This window comes from Trichosurus vulpecula, chromosome 8, assembly GCF_011100635.1.
Source record: "Trichosurus vulpecula isolate mTriVul1 chromosome 8, mTriVul1.pri, whole genome shotgun sequence".
NCBI classification, from domain to species: domain Eukaryota; kingdom Metazoa; phylum Chordata; class Mammalia; order Diprotodontia; family Phalangeridae; genus Trichosurus; species Trichosurus vulpecula.
The window spans coordinates 225173215-225195941 of NC_050580.1; the positions used below are offsets into that span (position 1 = coordinate 225173215).

Sequence of the window (22727 nt, forward strand, 5' to 3'; positions counted from 1 at the left end):
GTGACCAAAAAGCATCACAAAAATGAGACTTAAACCCACGTGGTCTAAAAGCCTCTGATATCACAAACATGTCACTCAAACCCATGTAAACTAGGCTTTCCCTTGAGGCAAGGAAATCATCAAGGACTCCTAACTTAATCAAGGAAACAAAGGCCAAATTCTTCAAGGGCACTTGATTGAATAAGTGCTAAAAGCCATCCTTAATTACCAATACAGCATCACATTCCTGGCCAACCAGTCTCCACTATCTGAAGACTTATGCTGAGCTGGGTTGGACAAAGGACTCACTGTAACTTTTTCTGGTTTCCTTCACCAGGATTTGGTCTGGTGCATGTTCTAGGAGTGCTAAGAGTTTATGGAAAGGAGCTTGCTGTATTACCTGCTATTATTCTGCCATTTTGGCTCTGCCTCTTGGTTGAATTTTGGAATTTTCTAAGTATATCATCATTTCATACTCACAATCTAATCCCCTATGATGTTCTACCCCAGAAAAGGGATTTTAAAAAACTGCATAAGAGTGACTTCTACAGAAAATGTATGCAACTTTATCCGATAATGATTTACTGTTTATTTTTTTTAAAAAAAAGGAAGATTATGTGCTTTAGCTTTGATAATTAAGTACCAATGATATCTATTCATTTTTATCTTAATTTTGTTTCTTTTTTTTTGGAGGGGGAAGGCAGGGCAATTGGGGTTAAGTGACTTGCCCAAAGTCACACAGCTAATAAGTGTGTCAAGTGTCTGAGGCGGGATTTGAACTCAGGTCTTCCTGACTCCAGGGCCAGTGCTCTACTCACTGTGCCACCTAGCTGCCCCAAAATTTGTTTCTTTTTAAAATTGTTTTTATTTATACAGTTGCAGTCATTGTGAATATTGTTCTTTTGGTTTTTCTTTCTGCATTCTGTATCATAGCATACAATTCTTTCAGTTCTAACTCTTGAATATAAAACATAGCTAAGTGCTACAGTAGTTAGAACACTGGGCCTGAGTCAAGATGACCTGAGTTCAAATCCAGCGTCATACACTTACTGCCTATGTGATCCTGGGTAGGTCTCTTAATCTCTGTTTACTTCAATTTCCTCATCTGTGAGATGCTACATTTTATTCAGCCTTTCCCCAACACACAATTCATTTCCCATCTTTTGCTATTACAGTGTGTTGCTAGAAATATTTTTGCATAGATGGGTCTTTTCTTGATGTCAATAATCTCCTTAGAGTATAAATCCAATAGAAAGATTACATGGTCCGAGGCTATCTTTGTTAGCTTCATAACATTTCTTGAATAATTCTTAACTCTTTTCAAGAATTATTAGCTTGCCTGATTTCCCACAACTCTGCAAACAATGGATTTTTCCTACTTTTACTTTCTTTGATAATATTATTATTAGACATTTCTAGATCATAAGATTATAACATTCATATGTCTAGGACTGCAGTGGACCTCAGAGGTCACCTAATTCAACCCCTTATTTTTACAGTTGAGGAAACAAGAGGATAAGTGGTTTACCCAAAGTTCACACAGATGCTTCTCACTCAGTATAGTATCAGTGTGATAACACTTACTGTTTGCATTTCTTCTTTTGAAGACTTTTCATGTCCTTTGTCTATCTGTTAGATTTCTGTCTATTCCCTATACATTTTGGATATCAGACTTTTATCAGAGATATTTAATATAAAAAAATTTCCATTCAGTATATTTTCTCCTTATTCTAGCCAAATTGATTTTATTTGTGCTGAAGCTTTTTTATTTTTATTTTCATACACTTAAGCTTAACTATTTTGTCTTCATCTGTTCTGTGTAGTAACTTATTACAAATTCAACCCCTATTCAGAGTTATAAAAAAGATATAACCTCACATTATCTTTCTCTTACCTAATTTTTTCTAATTTTGCACTTAAACACCAAAAAAAGTATTTCTATACATAGCAGAATACAAAAAAAAGGTTTCTATATGAAAACCACAAATTTCTCTTTCATACTACTTTTATATTACATACTACTTTTCTTTTAAAGTACATAATAAATTGTACACATTGCTTTCAAAACTAACCTGCTTGCCTGTGCTTCTCATCCTTTTTTGTGGTTGTTATTGGTACTTTTCATATTTGTATACCAAATCCACTTGGTATTATTGTTGTATATTGTATAAAATGCTGAGCTGAACCTACTTTCAATCAGTTCTTATTGAACAAAACATTATTGTACCAGCACTTTTTGTCCTCGGATTTAGGGAAGATCAGCCTGTAGTATGCATCTGCTGAATCTTGCTCTTCTGTTTAAAGTTTTTCTGTTTTATCCATTACCATATAATTTTGATAATTTCTACCTTATAATATAATTTATTATCTAGCAGTGCCCCAAACTCCTTCTTTCCTATTTTTTTTTCATCACAAGAAAATTATTTTGATACCTGCATAAGGGATGGAATAGCAAGCTAAAAGACAGGAGACATGGAAACCAATTAGAAATCTGTTTTAATAATCCAGGAAAGAAATGATGATGCCTGGAACTAGGATGGTGGCCGTGTGAATGGTAAAAAGGGAGCTCATGTAAAACATGTAGAGGAGGTAGAATTGACAACTTATTGAAAAAGGAAGGTAAAGGAGAATGACTAAGAAGGTAGAATAGAAGTTTTGAATTTAGGTGACTGGGAAGGTGATGGGACCTTCAATGGAAATAAGGAAGTATGGAGGAAGAGTGGGTTTCAGAGTAAAAAAAATGAATTGTTTTCAGCATATTGACTTTGACATGGTAATGGGACATCCAGCAAGTAGTTGTAGATGTGAGATTGAAGGAATATAGATGTAGAAGTCATTTTTATAAAAATTATAATAGAACCCATGGAAGCAGATGAAATCACTAAAGAAGAGAATATAGAGAATAAAGAAAAGATGTAAGATGGAGGATTGGGGGAGATTCATTATTAAGAACAGGAGATAGACGATTTTCAACAAAGATTGAGAAGGAATAGTCAGATAAGAGAACTAAAAGATTAGATTACCGTGGAAGTCAAGAGAAGCAAAAGAATACTGAAAATAGGGTGGTTTACAGTGCCAAAAGAATTTTTTTTAACTGAAATGTTTTGTTTCAACATATACAGACTCCTAACAAACTTCCAGTTGAATCCACCACAAAATTCAATCTTCTAAAGCAGTTAGTAAAAACATCATAACAGAGTTATTGCAAATTTATGGTACAAACAACATTACACTTTGGTAGTTTTCTATCCATTTAGAGATGAGAGAGACAGAGACAGAGAGAGAGAGAAATGATGTCTACTCCCGTAACAGACAGAGAGGGGATGAAGAGCATATGTCCTCTTACAGTATAGAATAGAAGAGGATGGGATCATGCATAAAAGGAGCAAAGTTACCCTTGGCAAGGAGAAGGACCAATTCACACTCTGAATCTGGAGCCAGTGAGGAGGGGATGAGGGGAGAGAATGGGCAAGAAATCTCTGTTGGTGATTTAAGCAGCTCCCAAAGGATCTGTAATTACCAGTCATTTACCAGTAAATCCCAGTCCTTTCCTGAACCCAATGCCAACTGCCATTGGACATTACCAACTAGATGTCCCATAGACATCTCAAATTCAAAATGTCCAAAACAGAACTCATATTTTCCAGAAACCTTCTCATCTTCCTAATTTTCCTGCTTCTGTTAAGGATATCACAGTCCTTCCTGTTTCTCGGGTTCCCAATCTCATAGTCATACTAACAGCTAACATTTATATAGTGCTTGCTCTGTGACAGGCACTAAAGGCTTTACAATTACTATCTCATTTGACCCTCACAACAGCCCTGGGAGGCAAATGCTATTATAACCCCCATTGTATATTGAGGAAACTGAGGCAGAAAGGTTAAATGTCTTGCCCAGGATTACACAGCTAGTAAGTATCTAAGGCTGACTTTGAACTCAGGTCTTCCTGACTCTGGGCCCTATACTGTATTCACTGTACCACCTAGCTGCCCCAAGTCAACCTCTATTCTTTCTTTGCCACCCCTTACATCCAATTAGTTTCCAAGTTTTGTTGATTCTGCCTCTATATTAATACCCACATTCTCTCCATTCAAATAGCCACTACCATAGTTCGGGCCCTTTTCTCTAGTTTCTTGCCTCTCTAATTTATCTTCCACACAGCTGCCAAATTAAGATTCCTACAATACAGATCTAACCATGTGTTTCAACAGTCCAGCTATCAGCTGTTGTGGGGGTAAAAGACCAACACAAGCCCAACAACAAGAATGCTGCCAGCACACTGCAAAAGCCCAGGTTCTTTTGATCTGCTTTAGTAAGGAAAGCAACGTAAAGGGGTTGACAAGCTTACTTTAATTCAGCGTACAAATACCATTCACTTAGTTCAGGGGAAAAAGCCAGCACCCTGAACTTCAGAGCAAAATACAAACAAAGTACAAATATTGACAGACAGACCTTGTTTGATTCAAATCCCAATACATAGTTACCAGAGTTTAACAAAGTCCCAACATCCAGGTTTACCAGCTGGAGGGCTCTTAGCTACAGCTACCAGGAGTCTCCGCATCAGCACACCACCAAGAGTGAGAGCCCTGCACAAATGGCTCTGTATTCTCTTCTTATACCATTTCAGACGTCATCAACCGTCATCCAAATGACCAGAACTTAGGCTGTTATGATTGGCTCTTGAGTTAGCACCTCCCCTTAGTACCCTGGGAGCTTCACACCCACATAGGCTTAGCACCTAATAGGGGTTTGGGCCTGGGGCTTAGCACCTAGTAAGACTCAATGAAATACACTGAATTAATCAAAGGAAACAAAAGCCAGACTCTTCAAGGGCACTTGGTTGAACTGAGTGCTAAGAGCCCATTTTGCTTACCAACACACTATGTAGCCACACTACTTAAGGAACAACCACCCCTTACCTATAGGAATTGACAGACCCCTCTTTTAAAGCTCTTCACGTTCTGGTTTTGGCCTGCTTTTGAAGATTTATTGCACATTACTCTTCATACCCTTCACATTCCAGCCAAAACGTCATTCCCATACATTCTACCTTTTGTCTCTGTACTCATAGGCCTGGAAAGCACACCTTCCTCACCACCACCTCTTCACTGCTAAGCTCAAATTTCACCTCCAACAGGAAACCTTTCCTATCCCCCACCCTCCAATTACTGATGCTTTCCCTACAAAAATTACAAATATGTGTGTGTGTGTGTGTGTGTGTGTATGTATTTAATTGTCTATGTACACATTTTTCCCCAATAGAATATAAGTGCCTTGGGTCAGGGATTATTTCATTTTTGTCTTCACGTAAAATAGGCACTTAATAAATACTAATTGAATTGAATTAAATTAAATTGAGGCAGGTAGTAGAGGAAGTGAGGGAGTTCATGATAAATAACTTCAATTTTTTTAGGAGATTAACAGGTGAGACCCACTGCTCAGATTGGACGAAGGTGAGATTGAGAGTTTGTAGAGAGGGAGGGAGGAAAGGAAGGAGGAGGAAGTACTTATCAAGCATCTACCATCGAAGGCCCTGTAACATATGGAATATATGCTTTGGGGAGTGTGAGAGTCAAAGAAGAATGAAAGAATTGCTGTGGAGCATTGAGGGCCCAGTTAAGCTTAAATAATATCAATTTGCAATTGACCCAGTCGCTTCTAGTAATGATTAAAATTTTAGAAAGTTACGGTTAAAACCTATGCAACAGGTAATCCAGGACTGTCGGGACAAAAATGGTATGAGGACCAAGGGGCAAGAGATTCAAGGGTGGAGAACAACGTACTGTCAAACTGAACTAAAATTCTGAAGAAAGGAAAGCAAGGCCGAAAGAGGAGTTATGATCTGAGAAATCAGGAAATTTCTTCCAGAACCTCCCAGAACCTGAAGTTGCAGTAAATATAGTCAGTCAAGACAATCAACTAGCATTTCTTCAGCGCCTACTGTGTGCCAGAAATTATACTTAGTGCTGGAGACCCAAAGAAAAGAAAACAAAAAATCCATGGTTTCAAGGATCTCCCTTTTATTGGGAGAGACAATATGCAAACAACTATGTACAAACAAAATATATACAGGATAAGTTGAAGGTAGCAGAGGAAAGACACTAAAATTAAATATGACTGGGAAGGGCTTCTTGCAAAAGGTAGGGATTTAGCTGAGACTTGAAAGAAGCTGGGGAATCCAGAAGGCAGAGATGAGGAGGAAGAACATTCCAGGGGATCAGAGACAACTACTGAAAACCCTCAGTCAGAAAATGCAGTGTCATCTGAGAGAAACAGCTAGGAGACAGTGTCTCTGGAATAGAGTACTTGGAAGGGAGGAAGGTATAAGAAGAATGGAAAGGTAGGAAGGGAACAGGTTATGAAGGGCTTTAACAGACAAACAGAGGATCTTATATTTGATCCTGAAGGTTGTACAAAGCCAATGGAGTTTATTGAATAGAGAAGAGGGTGACATGGTTCGACTTGTGCTTTAGGAATATCAGTTTCAGTGGAAGAAGGAATGGGCTAGGAAGAGACTTGAGGCTGGGAGACCAACAAGCAGGCAGTAGTCTAGGCATGAGGTGATGAGGGACCTGCACCAGGGTGATGGCAGGGACAGATGAAAAAAGGGATCTTATATGATAGATGTTACAAAATGAAAAAAGAGATTTAGAAGCAGTGAGCCAGCGGAAGAAATGGAAGGACAAGAAATTATGATCAAAGTGTAGAATTTCAGAATTCATTAATTTCACTGAAAAAGGGTGCAGGATTGGGTCAGAAGAATGAAATTCTGATACTGATTCTTCTACTTACTGAGTGACACTAGGTAAATCACTCCACTTCTCTGCTCAGTTTCCATATTAGTAAAATTTCCAAGTCCACTTCAACTCTTAATATTTTCAGATTCTATGGTATGAAGTATGATAAATCCAAGCATCAGTTTTTCAGTGCTCCCAAACAAAAAAGCATTAGCACAAAGGCACCAAGGATTTAGCATCAGGACAACAGGAATAGAGAGGAACAAAAAAAAGCCCCAGTTTATACATCTACTTTTCCACCTAATAACAGCTCGTTTTTTATGGTACCTTGCATTGTACAAAGAAAGTGTTTTCCTCACAGTAATCCTGAGAGATAAGTATTATTATGCCCTTTTACAAATAACAAGGTCATTTTAGGTGCTAAAACCAGTTCTTCTAGCTCCAAGCCCAGAACTCTTTTCACTATAGAATTGTGTAGCAAACATAGATAAACCAAAGACTGATATTATGGGCATCATACTGATGTCCATATGACACACATGAACAGAAACAGAGCAAATGACAGTAATCATCCATAGGGTATAAAATAGGAAAATCCTCTATATGGTGACATATGTGGTTGTATTACTTTTCTTTATTTTTTTTTAAACAAACCACAGGATTCTTGGTACTGGTTGGTTAAATGTATCATTTATAGTCAGTCCCAATTGTTCATCAGGTTGTGGGTTATCCAAGTCTCCTTACTCCCTTTTGACTTCCCACTGTTCTTTAGCTAAGGAAAGGGAAAAGGAGAAGGAATTAATCTAAGTCAGACCATTTAGATTAGATTAGAGGGAGAAATTAGAGGGAGAAAGAATATGTCTTCATCTGTTTCTGTAATTCTATCGAATATAACTCATGGATTTTATTGTTTCATCCTACTTCATTTCTTAGCAAGGTTTATCTAGACTTATTTGTAATCATACTTGTACAAATGTGATATGGACTTGCAGTGCACACTTTTTGTATGTGGCAGTAAGGTCCTGCTTATTATCTCTTTGCACACACTCTAGGAGCTGTTTATTTTAATTTCCATGGTTTTAACCTCCCCCTACAAAAAAATATGTGTGTGTGTCTGTGTGTGTGCAACCACACACACAGACACACACAAGTCTTTTCAGCCTCACTTTTTGGTTTGTTTCATTTTTTTTATTTTCCCCAAAGGCTTTAGATCACATTGCCTCAAATAAACAAAGAGAAGAGCTTCTGGGATAACACAAAGAAATATTGCCCAAAATTCATACTGCCTTGCATATCCAAGTCCAGGCAATTCTACTACTACAAGCAATCCCCTAGAGTTCTGTACCCAGTCACTCTTTCTTTGATAGATTTATGTGAAAGGCTGAATGCTTTACACATCTGAATAGCAACATTCTGTGAATTATCAAAGACCCTAACTACTTAATCTGAATGTATTACCATCCTGTGCGCTATTTAAATTTCCTTAGACTATCCTCTTTTGGCTGCCTTGCTTTTTAAAGAGATCCAAGTAGTTGAAATAGAATGTATTTGAGCAACAAATACGGTGGTAGGTGAGATAGTAATATTAATAGGGCAAAACAAGTATCTTCCTTGTGATTTTCAGTACACCCTAAGAATGAGTAATGATTTAAGCTTGAACTACTTTAGGGAACTCTGTTGCTGATTGCTTTGAAGAATAAAGTTTCCCCCTGAGGTTACTTTGATTAATCAGGTAGAACTTACATAAGCCTTTTATTTGTTTCTACTTTCTTCTCTTCTGTGATCTAAAGAAGGCATCATTTGTTCATTTATTTTTAATAAACATTTGAATGGATTTTTCAGATAAAGACATAACAGTACGCTTATGGGACTGACAGGATAAAACAGGGCATATCTGAAGTATTTTTATTGTTTTATTGTTTTGATGGACTCTGTACATGGGAAAGGTCACTGCCGCACAAAGTTCCTTTGTTCAGTAGAAAGGAAGCTGAAAATGTCTTACAGAGTCAGTCTGTTAATAACCTAGCATTTATTAGGCTCCTACTATATGCCAGGCATGGTATTAATTACTAGGGATACAAAGTAAGGCAAAAAAACTGTACCGTCTCTTAAGGAGTTAATAGTATAATAAACAACTAAATACAAACAAGTTCTATACAGTTTAAATTGATGGTAATTTCAGAGGGAAGGCACTATGATTGAGGAAAACTGATAAAGGTTTCTTGCAGAAAGTGAAACTTTGGCTGAGATCTGAAGGAAAACTGGGAAGCCAGAAGATGAGGAGGGGGAGCATGCCAAGCACAGGGGACAGCCAAAAAACAGTCAGCAACAGGAGATGGAGGATATGAAGCATCATTGGATCTCAGGGTACATGGCAGGGAATACAATGTAATAAGCCTGGAAAGGTAGAAAGAGTTAAGTTATAAAAGGTTTTAAAAGTCAGACAGACAATTTTATATTTAATGCTAGATGAAATAGGTAGGTGACATAGACCTATAGTTTAGGCCAGGCCTGCACAATTTGTGGCAAGCTACTTATGGCCCTCAGGACACTTGCTGCACATAAAAGGATTTCAGGGCAGCCTTGGAGGGATTGGGGGGGATGTAGAAGAAAACATCTTCTATATGTAGAGGAAATTCTTTGGCCTACTGTAAGGGAGCTGCAAGTTGTGCAGGCTTGGTTTAGGCATATCTTTTTGATGGATGAGGATGGATTGGAGTGGGGAGAGACTTGAGGCAGGTAGAGCCACAGCGGGCTATTGCAATAGTCCAGGCCTGAAGTGCTGAGGACCTGTGTGGCAGTTTCAGAGAAGAAAAGGGGACTTATAAAAGAGGTATTACAGGGGGAGAAACAAAAGGACTCGACAACTGATTGTATGTCTGCAGTGAGAGAGCATGAGAAGTCAAGGGTAATGCTTAGGTTACAAGCCTTGGTGACTGAAAGGGTAAGTGGTACCTTGACAGTACAGGGAAGGGAGAAGGATAATGAGTTCAGCTTTGGACTTTCTTGGGTTTAAAATGTCTGGGGAGAGAGATTAGGGTAGGACAAGTAGTTCCCAGAGCCATCTGCATAGATGCTAATTAAAACTAGTTGACTAAATGTAAAGCAGCTGAGTAAAAGGCCTAGTGGTCACTGGAACCTCGCCATAACTTCCATTTAGGTTTCATTCTGATTCAAGTTCCTACTGTATACTAGCCATTATTTTTGTCATTTGAAAATGTCATTGATACTGGTGTTAACCATTATGATGTGGGAAAAAAGTTACTGTAAAAAAATATTTCTAGTGGATCTACTAGTTTGTTATTCAGTCATTTTTCAGTGGTGTCTGATCCTTCATGACCCCATTTGGGCTTTTTCTTGGCAGATACTGGAGTGGTTTGCCATTTCCCTTTCCAGTAGATCCATTTTGGCAGGTCGTCAGTGATTAAGTGACTTGCCCAGGGTCACACAGCTAGGAAGGGTCTGAGGCTGGATTTGAACTCAGATCCTGACTCCATGCCCAGCGTTCTATCCACTGAGCCACCGGCTGCCTCTGATCTACTATAATTCATATGTTAGATAGAATTTGAATTCTCAGAGTTCTAAACTCAAACATAGTTATATCATGCCTCACTACTACCAAGGAAAGTATTCTGTACCACAGCAATAAAAATTTTCTCAGGCTCTTTTCTCTGGACAATTCAGACAGAGACTTACAAATAGAGACAGCAAACAGGCTTTAACAGTTTTTACCTAAGGTTTCTGCATTGTAACTTTTTGTGTCAGTGATTTCTGCCAAGTTTCAGGTAAGCCATCTTTAAAATAATTATAATAAATCTACCTCACTGGCAAATGACACATATTGTTATTTTCAAAAATAAAAATGCAATACTTTTGGCAAACCCAGCCAAGTAAAACATTTTTCTTTGAGGTATTTGTCCTCTAGTCATGATTTTTAATGTTTCTGATAATAAAAATTGCTTGTACTTCCTACCCAGCTTAGTAGGTTCTCAGTTCAGTTGATCACCTGCCCACCTCAGGAAAAGAGCTCCCCAGTATAGGTAGTGGAGTGGCATCACTTGTTCTTTCGCTTTAGGACAGCCACTACAAGACAAGGTAGGTAGCCCCTGTTATTTTCTCCATGGACCTCACAGACTAAGTTTGCTGAAGTTATTCAGTGTTCCACAAGAAGTCTGGATTGCACTTAGAGAAGAATTGACAGGATTTCAAATTATAGTTGTAGATGACTGGCCCTTTTTCTGTCATATTGCGTCATATGCTGTGCCCAGGTTCAGTGGTTTGGGCTAAGATAGAGCTAACATTTCTTGGAAACCGTACCCTACTTGTTGGACCCATCTGTTGATGGGAGTTAAGAGTTCCCCGGGAAAGGGGACGAACTGGTAACTGAACCACTGTTAAGTGGGCTGCTTGTGTGATGAGACTTTACTCATAGAATCTTACCTAACTGTAGAGAAATCTAAGACCAATCTTTATTTTGAAGTAGGAAGAAATAAAAAGAGGAGACCAGATGACTGAAAGCTCTCTCTTCTGGTTCTCCTTATAAGCCAGTGTTAGGCAATTGCAAAGAAGTTTAGTGTCATCTCTAGCTAAGGAACATAATTTTTTCTGTATGGGAAGTAAAGTGGCCCTTGGGATCAAACTCTGGCCTTATTAGTAGCACTCTAGTTTACCGAACCAACCATCTTAGCTTTCATTTTATCTTAGTCTGTTCTAGATGGGCTTGTTACATACATATTACTTTTGAAGTTTGAAAAGCTGTTCCTGTTATCAATATTTAGCTAGTATTTAGCTCCCAATTATACTTGTTCACTTAAGCTCTATTTTGACAACATTTGGATTATTATTTATTTATTTTGTAATTGCAATTTTAAGCTTTCTGTCTCCATTAGCTGTCGATGCCTATATTGTAATGTTGAAAGTTTTACAGTTTTTAAAATAGCATACATATATCTTCTTTTCTCATTAAAGTGAAGAGCTATAGTTGCTGTAGTTCAATCATATTTTAACATCAGCATTAATACAGTTTTATTTTACCAAAGAGAGAGTTTTATAATAATTCTGTTATTTGTAACCAGCACAGTTGAGAATTAGAAACCAAAATTGACAGCTGTTGATAGAAAACTATTGTCCACAGGAAAAGCTGTTGACCTGTCATCTGACAAAGAGAAAAAATCAGCAAGGCAATTACCCTACCCTAGAAACTAGTTATATGCTGAGGAGTAACAGATTAAATGGTACCACAACCTCTTTCTGCAGTGACCCAAAATTCCCAGAGAATCGTGCCCCTCATCTAAATAAACTCTAGGTTTCTCAAGGCCTATCAGCACTCCCCAGAAGGCCCAAATCCATGGATTTTTAACCAAACTAATACAGATTGTGAACATGGGAAGTCAAATGGCTATTTTCCCACCCTCTCAGCTGAGGATCTTTCCTCATACTTCACCTAAAAAATGAGAACATTCACCAAGAGTTCCCCATTTCCTCTTCATCATCTCATGTCTCTCAGATATCTTCTGCCTACCTGTTTCACTTCTCTTTCACATGAAAAGATGGCTCTTCTTTTTGCCAAGACCAACCTTTCTAGATGTACTGTGGTGGGGAAAAGATGAAATGACTGAGGAAACAAAGATTTGATCTTCCAAGCATATTGATTTATTAAGCGGTGAATGGCAATTGCTCAACAAACTGGAACCAGATCTTCTCAGCCTAGGTTTGGACCCTGAATACAGGAGGAGACAGACTTTTATACATGAAAAACAACTACTCAAATAAGACCAATTAATTAAAATGAAACAGTGCAACATTAGGTAATGTGATTTCTAATTAGATGAAAGATTAGGAACTTTCCAAGTTGGGAGGGGGAGAGCAAACGGGTACAATTCCCTGAATTCAGAAAAAAAGGTTCCTGCTTCTCCCAAGTGTCTGTAGATGATAAAAGGAACATGGAAACAATAGCTGATTGACCAGTACAGGACCAGTTCCTAGAGAAGACATTTCTTGCTTAAAATGTACAATGGAAGAACAGTACCTATATCAGTCTTTGGACTCGACTGTGTTTTTGGTCAGTATAACCTCGGTCCTTCATTAAGAGCCTCTAAACAGCACATAGAGGTGGTCCAGGTTCCTAGGCACACAGGGATAGGTTCAAACAATGTAATAAGGTTTTCTCCCAGTTCTCACAATTGAATAAAGTTTTCTCACAAGACGGAAATTGGAATAGGTCTATAATTGAATAGAAAGGTAACTGAACTAGCTCCAAAATTGAATCATAAGATGGAGACAGTGCAGTTCACTCAATTCCCACCACCACTTGTTGCTCATTGCAGTTATTCAGTCATTTTTCAGTCATGCTCAACTGTTAATGACCCCATTTGGGATTTGCCAGGCAAAGATATTGGAGTGGTTGGTCGTTTCCTTCTCTAGTTCATTTTACAGATGAGGAAACTGAGGTAAACAGGGTTAAGTGACCTGTCCAGGGTCACACAGCTAGTTTCTGAGGCCAGATTTGAACTCATGAAGAAGTCTTCCTGACTGCTGACTCCAGGCCCAACTGCATTACCCAGCTACTCTGCTGCTCCAATCCCCTCAGTTCCCTTGATCTGAGAGTGTGTCGTAAATGTTTTACAACTAACTTTCTAGGGGAGAAAATTTAAATTTAATTGGCATTATTAACATTTTCTTTATCATTTCCTTAAATCTAGAAAATTTACAAAACAGTAAATTATGCTCTAATTTGTAACGTTTTCTGATTTCTGAGGTGTACATGTTTACACTGGAAATTTTACAGTCAGCTTCTGGAAGCTGGTAAGAGCTAAGTCTATCAGACCCCTGCCGTGATCCTATCCTGGAAGCATATAAAGCTTCACAACCTTCCTACCTTTCCAGTCTTCTTACTTTTTTAAAAAATTTTATTTATTTTCAGTGTCAACATTCACTTTCACAAGATTTTGAATTCCAAATTTTCTCCACATCTCTCCCCTTCCCCCACCCAAGGATAGCATGCAGTGCATTCTGATTATCCCTTCTTCCAATCTGCCCTCCCTTCTGTCACCACCCACCACTTCTCTTATCCCCTTCCCTTCTATTTTCCTGTAGGGCAAGATAAATTTCTGTACCCTATTGCCTGTATATCTTATTTCCCAGTTGCATGTTAAAACAATTTTTAAGATTCATTTTTAAAGCTTTGAGTTCCATATTCTCTCCCTTCCTCCCTACCCACCCACCCACATTGAGAAGGCAAGCAATTCAATATAGGTTATACATGTGTAGTCATGCAAAACACTTCCATAATAGTCATGTTGTGAAAAACTTAACTATATTGCCCTCTATCCTGTCCCGCCCTCCATTTATTCTGTTCTCTCCTTTGACCTGTCCCTTTTCAAAAGTTTTTGCTTACCCCTTCCCTCAATCCACCAACCCTTCTATTCTCCCCCCTCTCTTATCTCCTTCTCCCCTGCTTTCCTATAGGGTAAGATAGATTTCCATACCCAATTGAGTGTGTATGTTATTCCTTCCTTAAGCCAAATCTGATGAGAATAAGGTTCACTTATTCCCTCTCACCTCCTCCCTCTTCCTCTCCATTGTAAAAGGTCTTTCTTGCCTCTTTTATGTGAGATGATTTACTACATTCTACCTCTCCCTTTCTCTTTTCCCCAGTACATTCCTCTCAACACTTAATTTTATTTTTTAGATATCATCCCTTCATATTCAGTTCACCCTGTGCCCTTTGTCTCTCTGCATATATATGTTATATGTGTGTGTGTATGTATATATATGTGTGTGTGTGTGTATATATATACATATATACACATATATATACATATATATACATATACACACATATATATACATATACATATATATATATATATATATATATATATATATATATTTTTTTTTTTTTCCCTCTAACCACCCTAATACTGAGAAAGGTCTCATGAGTTGCAAATATCATCTTTCCGTGTAGGAATGTAAAAACTTCAGCTTTAATAAGTCCCTTATAGTTTCTCTTTCCTGTTTATCTTTTCATGCTTCTCTTGATTTGAAAGTCAGATTTTCTATTTAGCTCTGGTCTTTTCATCAAGATTGCTTAGAAGTCCTCTATTTCATTGAAATTCCATTTTTTCCCCTTAAGTATTATACTCAGTTTTGCTGGGTAGGTAATTCTTGGTTTTAATCCTACCTCCTTTGACCTCCAGAATATCATATTCAAGCCCTCTGATCCCTTAATGTAGAAGCTGCTAAATCTTGTTATCCTGATTATGTTTCCATAATACTTGAATTATTTCTTTCTGGCTGCTTGCGATATTTTCTCCTTGACCTGGGAACTCTAGAATTTGGCTACAGTATTCCTAGGAATTTTCCTTTTGGGATCAGCGGATTCTTTCCATTTCTGTTTTACCCTCTGGTTCGCAATATCAGGCCAGTTTTCCTAAATAATTTCTTGAAAGATGATGACTCGGCTCTTTGCCTTTCAGGTAGTCCAATAATTTTTAAATGATCTCTCCTGGATCTATTTTTCAGGTCAGTTGTTTCTCTAATGAGGTATTTCACATTGTCTTCTATTTTTTCATTCTTTTCGTTTTGTTTTATAATTTCTTGATTTCTCATAGTCATTTGCTTCCATTTGCTCCATTCTGACTTTTAGGGAATTATTTTCTTCAGTGAGCTTTTGGACCTCCTTTTCCATTTGGCCAATTCTGCTTTTTAAGGCATTCTTCTCCTCATTGGCTTTTTGGACCTCTTTTGCCATTCGGGTTAGTCTATTTTTAAAGGTGTTATTTTCTTCAGCATTTTTTGTGTCTCCTTTAGCAAGCTGTTGACTTGTTTTTTTGTGATATTCTTGTACCACTCTTATTTCTCTCCCCAATTTTTTCTCTACTTCTCTTACTCGATTTTTGAAATCCTTTTCGAGCTCTTCCATGCTCTGAGACCAATTCATATTTTTCTTGGAGCCTTTGGATATAGGGACTTTGACTTTGTTATCTTCTTCTGGTTGTATATTTTGGTTTTCCTTGTCACCAGGGAAGTAAGTAAATACCTTTCCACCAAGAAAGTAAGATTCTATAGTCTAATTTTTTTCCCCTGTTTGCTCATTTTCCCAGCCAATTAATTGACTTTTGAGCTCTTTGTTAAGTGGAGGGTGTACTACTCCAAGCTTCAGGGGTTTTGTGCCACTGTTTTCAGAAATATTTCTAGGGACCTGTAAATTTTCAATTCTTCCGAAGTGGGAGAGGTGTTTACTCCTCTCCTGGCTTGTGCTCTGATCTGTGAGCAACCACAAGCACTGTTTTCTGCCTTGGAACTGTGAAGAGGATTCCCTCTCCACAGCTGCCACAAGCTCTGCCAAGCCAGTGCTCCTCCTCGCCCCAGGACCACCACCCAGGACTGCAACTCAAATCTAAGCACAGGCAAAGCAAGAGAATCCTGTCTCATAGCCAGCAAAGAGATCCCTGCAATCTCCTTCTGATCAGCCACTCGATTCCCCCACCATCTGAAGGCTGAGGGCTCCAGAAGCAGCTGTCACTGCCACAGTGGCTGCTGCCACCCTGGGGTTGGGACTAGGGCTGGGGCTGGACCACACTTCTGCCTTGCCCAGGTGAGAAACCTTGCCCACTGACCTTCAAAGCTGGCTTTGGCATTTGTGGGTTCAGGAGTCTGGAAACCACTGCAGCTGCCAGTGATTCAGTCCCCTCAGGCTTGCTCCAGCCCCATCTGCACCAGCACAACACACACCAGACTGTGCTGTGCTCCCAGCCCAGTGCAATAGACCCTCCCTTTCTGTCAACTTTCCAGATTATCTTAGGCTGGAAATTTGTTTCAGGCTGTCATTTTGTGGCTTCTGCTGTAGAATTTATTTATAGTCATTTTTTACAGGTACTTTGAGGGATTTGGGGGAGAGCTCAAGCAGGTCCCTGCTTTTACTCCATCATCTTGGCTCCGCCCCCTCCCCCCCCCACCAGTCTTCTTTATTGTTACTGCCTTCTGTGATCCAGATACATTGGCCTACTTCCTGTTGCCTATGTATAAATTCTGTGTCCTTATGCATTTGCGCTGACAGTTCCTCATTTCTGAAATTCTCTGCCCCACTTATCTTCTTGGTTACCCTGGCTTCTTTCAAGACTCAGTTCTAATCCCACCTTCTGCAAGAGACTTTTTGCAGTCCCCCTAGTTGCTAGTGTCTTCCCCTCACAAATTACTTCCATCTGCTCTCTACATATCTCCAAAGTACTTATTTACATGTTATCTTCTCCATTAAAATGTATGCATGTTGAGAGAAAGATCTATTTTGACTTTCTTTTTTTTAATTTTATAATGTGTTTTTTTTGTTTTGCCTTAGTACTTAGCACAATGCCTGGAACCTTGTAAGTACTTAAGCAATACTATCTGCCTGCCTGCCTACCAGCCTGACTGACTGACCTATCTTTGAGAAACACTTCAGAAACACTTGAGAAATCAACTTGTTGAGTTGACTCCAGAACAGACTTGAGAATAATGACTCCAATGGTAATGTAGCCTAAAACTTGGAGGATAGTCAAATGTGGGTTTGCTCTGCAAGTTTTCTGATCAAGGGATGTCCAAGAGCTTGATGAAGACCTTTTAGAACTTCTTTGAGCCATCCTTTATCCATATCCAAGGATATATCTAGAACCAGGTTAGCCTTAGACTTTTAGTGAAGAAAAGACTACTTAATTCACAAAATTTTACTCTTTGTTATGTTGTTGCTCTGTGCTCACCCAATCTGACTCGTTACCAAGCCAAAAGACAATTGGCTCCTGGGGCCTGGGGGTGGGAGGAGGGAGTCATTGTCTCCCCAGGTTCTCTTATTTTTGCTTCAAGTTCCTTTTTCTTCCCTCCTTATTTCACAACCCCTTCACTTGATACCTTATTATCCCCTCCTTTACTCTCCTTGTTTTGTCATTTTCATTCATGTCAGACTCTTCATGACCCCATTTGGCATTTTCTTGACAAAGATACTAGAGTGGTTTGCTACTTTCTTCTCCAGTACATTTTACAGATGAGGAAACTGAGGCAAACAGGGTTAAAAGTGACTTGTCCATAATCACACAGCTAGTAAGTGTCTGAGGCTACATTTGAACTCAGGAAGATGATGAGTCTTCCTGACTCCAGGCCCAGCACTCTATCCATTGTGCTACCTAGCTGCTCCTTTAGTCTCTAATGAAGAGGGATCCTTCTTGTAAAAACCAGCTCTTCTTCCCATGCCCTTGGTCCCATTCCTTTCCAACTTTTCCAACAAACTGCTCCCAGTATCATGCCTAATCTGTCTCTAATCTTAAATCTCTAGACTCCTTCAAACTAGTGGTTAGAGATCAGTTTTAGAGCCAGCTCTGCTATGGACTAGTCAGATGGCCTTGAAAAATTCACTTTACCTTTATGAACTCTGCTTCCTCATTTGTTAAATAGGAATGATAACACATATCTCCTCACTTCTAGCTCCTGCCTTCCCTGGCTTCCTTCCTCAGCTAAAATTTCACTCTATTCATGAATCACTTTCTGTTCTTCTTTAATATTCGTGAATTCCCTCTGAGATTATCTCCAATTTATCTTGTATCTTGTTTGTACTTGGTTCTTTTCGTATTGTCTGCTCCATTAGAATGTGAGGGCAGGGACTATTTTTGCATTTCTTTTTATCTACAGTGCCCTTAAGTAGTAGACACTTAATAAATGGACTGCTAGAAGGTAGTGGATGAAGAGTTGGAGGGCCTGAAATGCAGGAGATCTAAATTCAAATGTGGCCTTAGATATTTACTAACTCTGTGATTCTGGGCAAGTCACTCAGTTTGCCTCAGTTTCCTCATCTGTAAAATGAGATGGAAAAGGAAATGGCAAACCACTCCAGTATCTTTGTCAAGAAAACCCCAAAGGGGGTCACAAAGAGTCAGATATGACTAAAAATAACTAAACAACAATCTAATAAATACCCATTGATTTATTAACTAATTCCTAGGATTGTTATGCGGATAAAAAAAGTAAACTGCAAAATGTTATGTAAGTATAAAGCAGTTTTATTTTTGTCTTTCTAATTTTATAAGATTAGAAAACCAAATTGTGTTTTTAAAATTTGTATGTGTATTTCTATTACTGAAAGATGTTCAGTTGGCATATACTGTGATATTATGAATGTCAGAATCTTTATGGTTTCTTTTAGTTTACTGATGCTGTTCATCTTAGAGGAAAGCCTTTAGAGGAAAAGAACTGTTTATCTTGTCTAACTGATCTCTGTATCTCTTAGTTATCTATATCTATTAGTTGGTGATAGCTATCTTTTACCAATCTCTGTATCTCTGCATCCAGTGAACCAGTTAATCAGATATTAATTGATAATGGCAAATATTCTTAAGTTGGGTGATAGGCACAGCAATTTCCCAAAATTCCTTCTAAGATATGTTCTGATTCAGTTAATAAAAGTTATTCTATATTATGTGTACATAATATGGTCTGTAAATCAGATCCATCCCCATTGGGTAAAAAAATATATATATATATCTATTACCAACTGACCAAGAAAAAAGGTAGGATTGGCATAGTGCCTGTAGTAGTATGACATAGATTTGATATTGCCTTCCTCCTATCTGTCTTAGCTACTTGGTCTCCTTTGAAGGATCTTCATTCCTGCTCCCTAACTGTGGATTTTCCCCAAAACTTTGTCCTTTGCCTTCTCTTTTTATCTCTGTACTATCTCCATTGGTACTCTCATCAGTTCAATTATCATCTCTATGCAGATCATTCACAGATCTATATATCTAGTCCTGGTCTCTCTTTTGCACTCCAACCCCGTATTTTCAACTCTATATTTGACATTTCAAACTAGATGTCCTGTAGGTATCTTTAACTCAAAATGTCTATAGCAGAACTAATTATCTTTCCCCTGAAACCCACCTCTTTTCTAAACACATCCATTACTCTAAAGGTCACCGCCATCCAATTCTGAGTCTTCCTGTTTCTGCCATTACGACGTACAGATCCCATTCTCTCCATTCACATAGCTGCCTCTTTAGTTCCATCCCTCATCCCCTCACCTAGACTCTTCCCTCTAATTGGTCTCCTTGCCTTAAATTGGTCCTCTTCTCTTTCTCACCTTTGCTCCACAAACCTGCCAAAGTGATTTTCCTAAAGCATAAATATAATGTCATCCTCCTGCTCAGTGAACTCCAGTGACCTCTAGGATCAAATACAAAGTCCTCTTTTTGGTGCTCAAAGTCCTTCATAATTTGGTCCATTCCTACTTTTTCTGACTTCCCGTACTTTGCTCCATACCATATACACACTATGGTCCAAAAAAACTGACTTACTTGCTGTTTGTTGTATACAACACATTTCCAGTCTTTGGCTAGCTGGAACATTCCATGCCTGAAATGCTCTCCCTCCTGACCTCTGCCTCACTGTCTTCAAGACTAAGCTTAAGTCCAGTCTTCTGCAAAAGGCCTTCCTAGTGTCCCCACCACTTTTTCAACAGTTTGGCTAGCAGCTGCTGTGGGGGTGTAAGACCAACAACAACCAGCTCACAGAATGCTGCAAGCCCAAGTTCTTTTGATCTGCTTTACTAAGGAAAGCAACGTTAAGGGGTTGCTTTAATCCAGTATACAAATATCATTCACTTAGTTCAGGGGGAAAAGCCAGCACGCTGAACCTCAGAGGAAATACAAACAAACTACAAACATAGTTTGTAAACACACCAAATACAATTCATAGTTACCAACATCTGAGTTCAGCTGGGAGCTCGACAACGGCTGGCCCAGAGTCACGAGTCACTACTGCTGCAGCTCAGAGCTCTGAAAAAAGAAAGCCAACCTCTGGGTTTATATATCTTGTTCAGGGTCAAAGGTGAGACACATGCAACCCACCCATGTGACCTAAAAGTGTCACAAAAATGCAGCTAAAACCCTCTGATGTCACAAACATGTCACTCAAGCCCATGTAAACTAGGCTTTCCCTTGAGGCAAGGAGGTCATCAAGGACTTCTGATTTAATCAAGGAAACAAAGGCCAAAGTCTTCAAGGGCACTTGGTTGAATAAGTGCTAAGAGCCCATCTTGATTCCCAATACTCCACCCAACCCAGTCTCTTGAACTTTCCCCTAGAAGATTACCTTGTTTCTACTCTGTATGTATGTATGCGTTTCATATGCACCTATTTATTTACATATTGTTTCCTTGACTGGCATAAAAGCCTCTTCAGGTCAGTGGACTATTCTTGTGTTTCTTTGTATCTTCCAGAGCATTTAATAAATTCTTATTGATTAATTGGTTGATTGATTAAACCTTGCCAGTCCCTGCACTATTAAGAACCAAACCTTAGAGGGAAGATCAGTATTAAGACAGTAATTTGATTGCAGGCCTAAGATATCCCCAACAGTAACATACCATAGTTTGTTATTTAGTCATAATACCTTTTCTCCCTGTTCCCGGTATCCCTAGCACTGGGATCATTGCAGATTAAAAAGAAAAGACCTGACTTAATAGTATTTAGGCCCAAGAACATAAGCCCCTTTTCTTCTGGGGACCAAACAAACTTCAGTTTGAACAACTTGAACAGCTCCTGAATTAGCTCACTAAAATCCCAAACCTGTATCCTATGTAGTTTTAACATATAATTTAGCATTGATAATTTGCTCCGGTGTTCCACCCAAATAAAGATTTTTTGAGGTGGGTCATTTCTTTGTTTTGTTGTCTTTATTTTGCATTATCTCAGAATGGAAGTTATTTATGTGCACAAATTATTCCTACCTTCCTGTTGTTGTTCTAATGACCATAATCTCAGATGAAATCTCTTCTTGTGTAGGTCACAGTGCTGTTGATATAACCAAAGTGGCAAGAAGACATCGCATGTCTCCATTCCCACTAACATCTATGGATAAAGCTTTCATCACGGTCCTAGAGATGACACCGGTGCTCGGAACAGAAATCATCAACTACCGAGGTACAGTCAGATATAGCACTGCCCTTTGTACACTGGCCACAATGTTTCTCTATGATTGAGTTTAATATTAAGATCTATAGCTTTCACAAAATGGTGGGTTTAGTTCCTTGATATTCAACAGCTTTGTTATTATCACACTACTCTATCTTAACTCTCAGAGCAACAATTCTTTGCTTCCTTTTTTTTTTAAAAAGAAGAGCTGCCATATCATTTTCTACTAATTCCAATATCGACTAAAAGAAAACTCAGGACTGAGTGGTAAACATAGCTATTCATGAGACTGATATTCTGCTTGATAAATAGGAAACAACTGATGACCCTCATAAAAATGTTTTTCATGGTATCAGCTTCTTTGAAACCCAATAGCTAAATCCACAGGGATCACCAAACATCATTGACTTCTCTTTTTTCTTCTTTCTTCTTTGTATTTCTTTTATTGAATTTTTTATTATGAACTTTACAAGCCTGAATATCTCTATGTAATGAACAAAAAAATTATACATGAAACTATGAACTCATTATGTACAGTTTGCTTTTTAATTGTGTATTAACTTTAACATGTTAGTAAGAAAACTGCCCTACTTGTTTCTGCCTCCTTCTCAGCTTCATTACCTTCTCTTCTTTGCTTTTCACACTCTATTACTCCTTACTCTCAGACCTAAGTATATACAATTCACCTCGTTGAAAGGTCAGCTTCCTCAGCTTTTCAGGATTTCAGAAATAATGCATAGAAGTTTTAAACATTTAATTTAGTGGTTTTTAAGTTATGTAACATCTTAACTGCTATATATGTAGCCCTCATACATATGTGGATTGAACCAGGTCAGAAGTGCAATTATATAACTAAAAGACAAAATAATTTAAGGTAACATAACAAATGGTATTTATTTTAGTTGGAAGACTAAGGCTAGTGAAACATACTAAATATCAGATTCCATCACAAACTTGGGAAATCCTCTCTCTTCAGATGCTATGTTAGGACATTTTGCATTTGTCCTGCATTTCTAGCTTCCTTGCGTTGTATAAGCACGAAGTCAGGATACACATTTACTCTCATGTTTCTCCACCTCGA

At 38.4% G+C, this 22727-nt stretch overlaps 1 protein-coding gene across 4 annotated transcripts in view; it reads left to right on the forward strand.

Moving 5' to 3' along the window:
• The window catches only part of GPHN (gephyrin), an 885721-nt gene that overhangs the window by 703746 nt on the left and 159248 nt on the right, over positions 1–22727 (forward strand). For all 4 annotated transcript variants that reach the window (XM_036769505.1, XM_036769507.1, XM_036769503.1 and 1 more), the window contains one exon: positions 21518–21655. In XM_036769505.1, coding sequence (XP_036625400.1) covers positions 21518–21655 — 138 coding nt within the window. The remainder of the gene's footprint in view (positions 1–21517; positions 21656–22727) is intronic.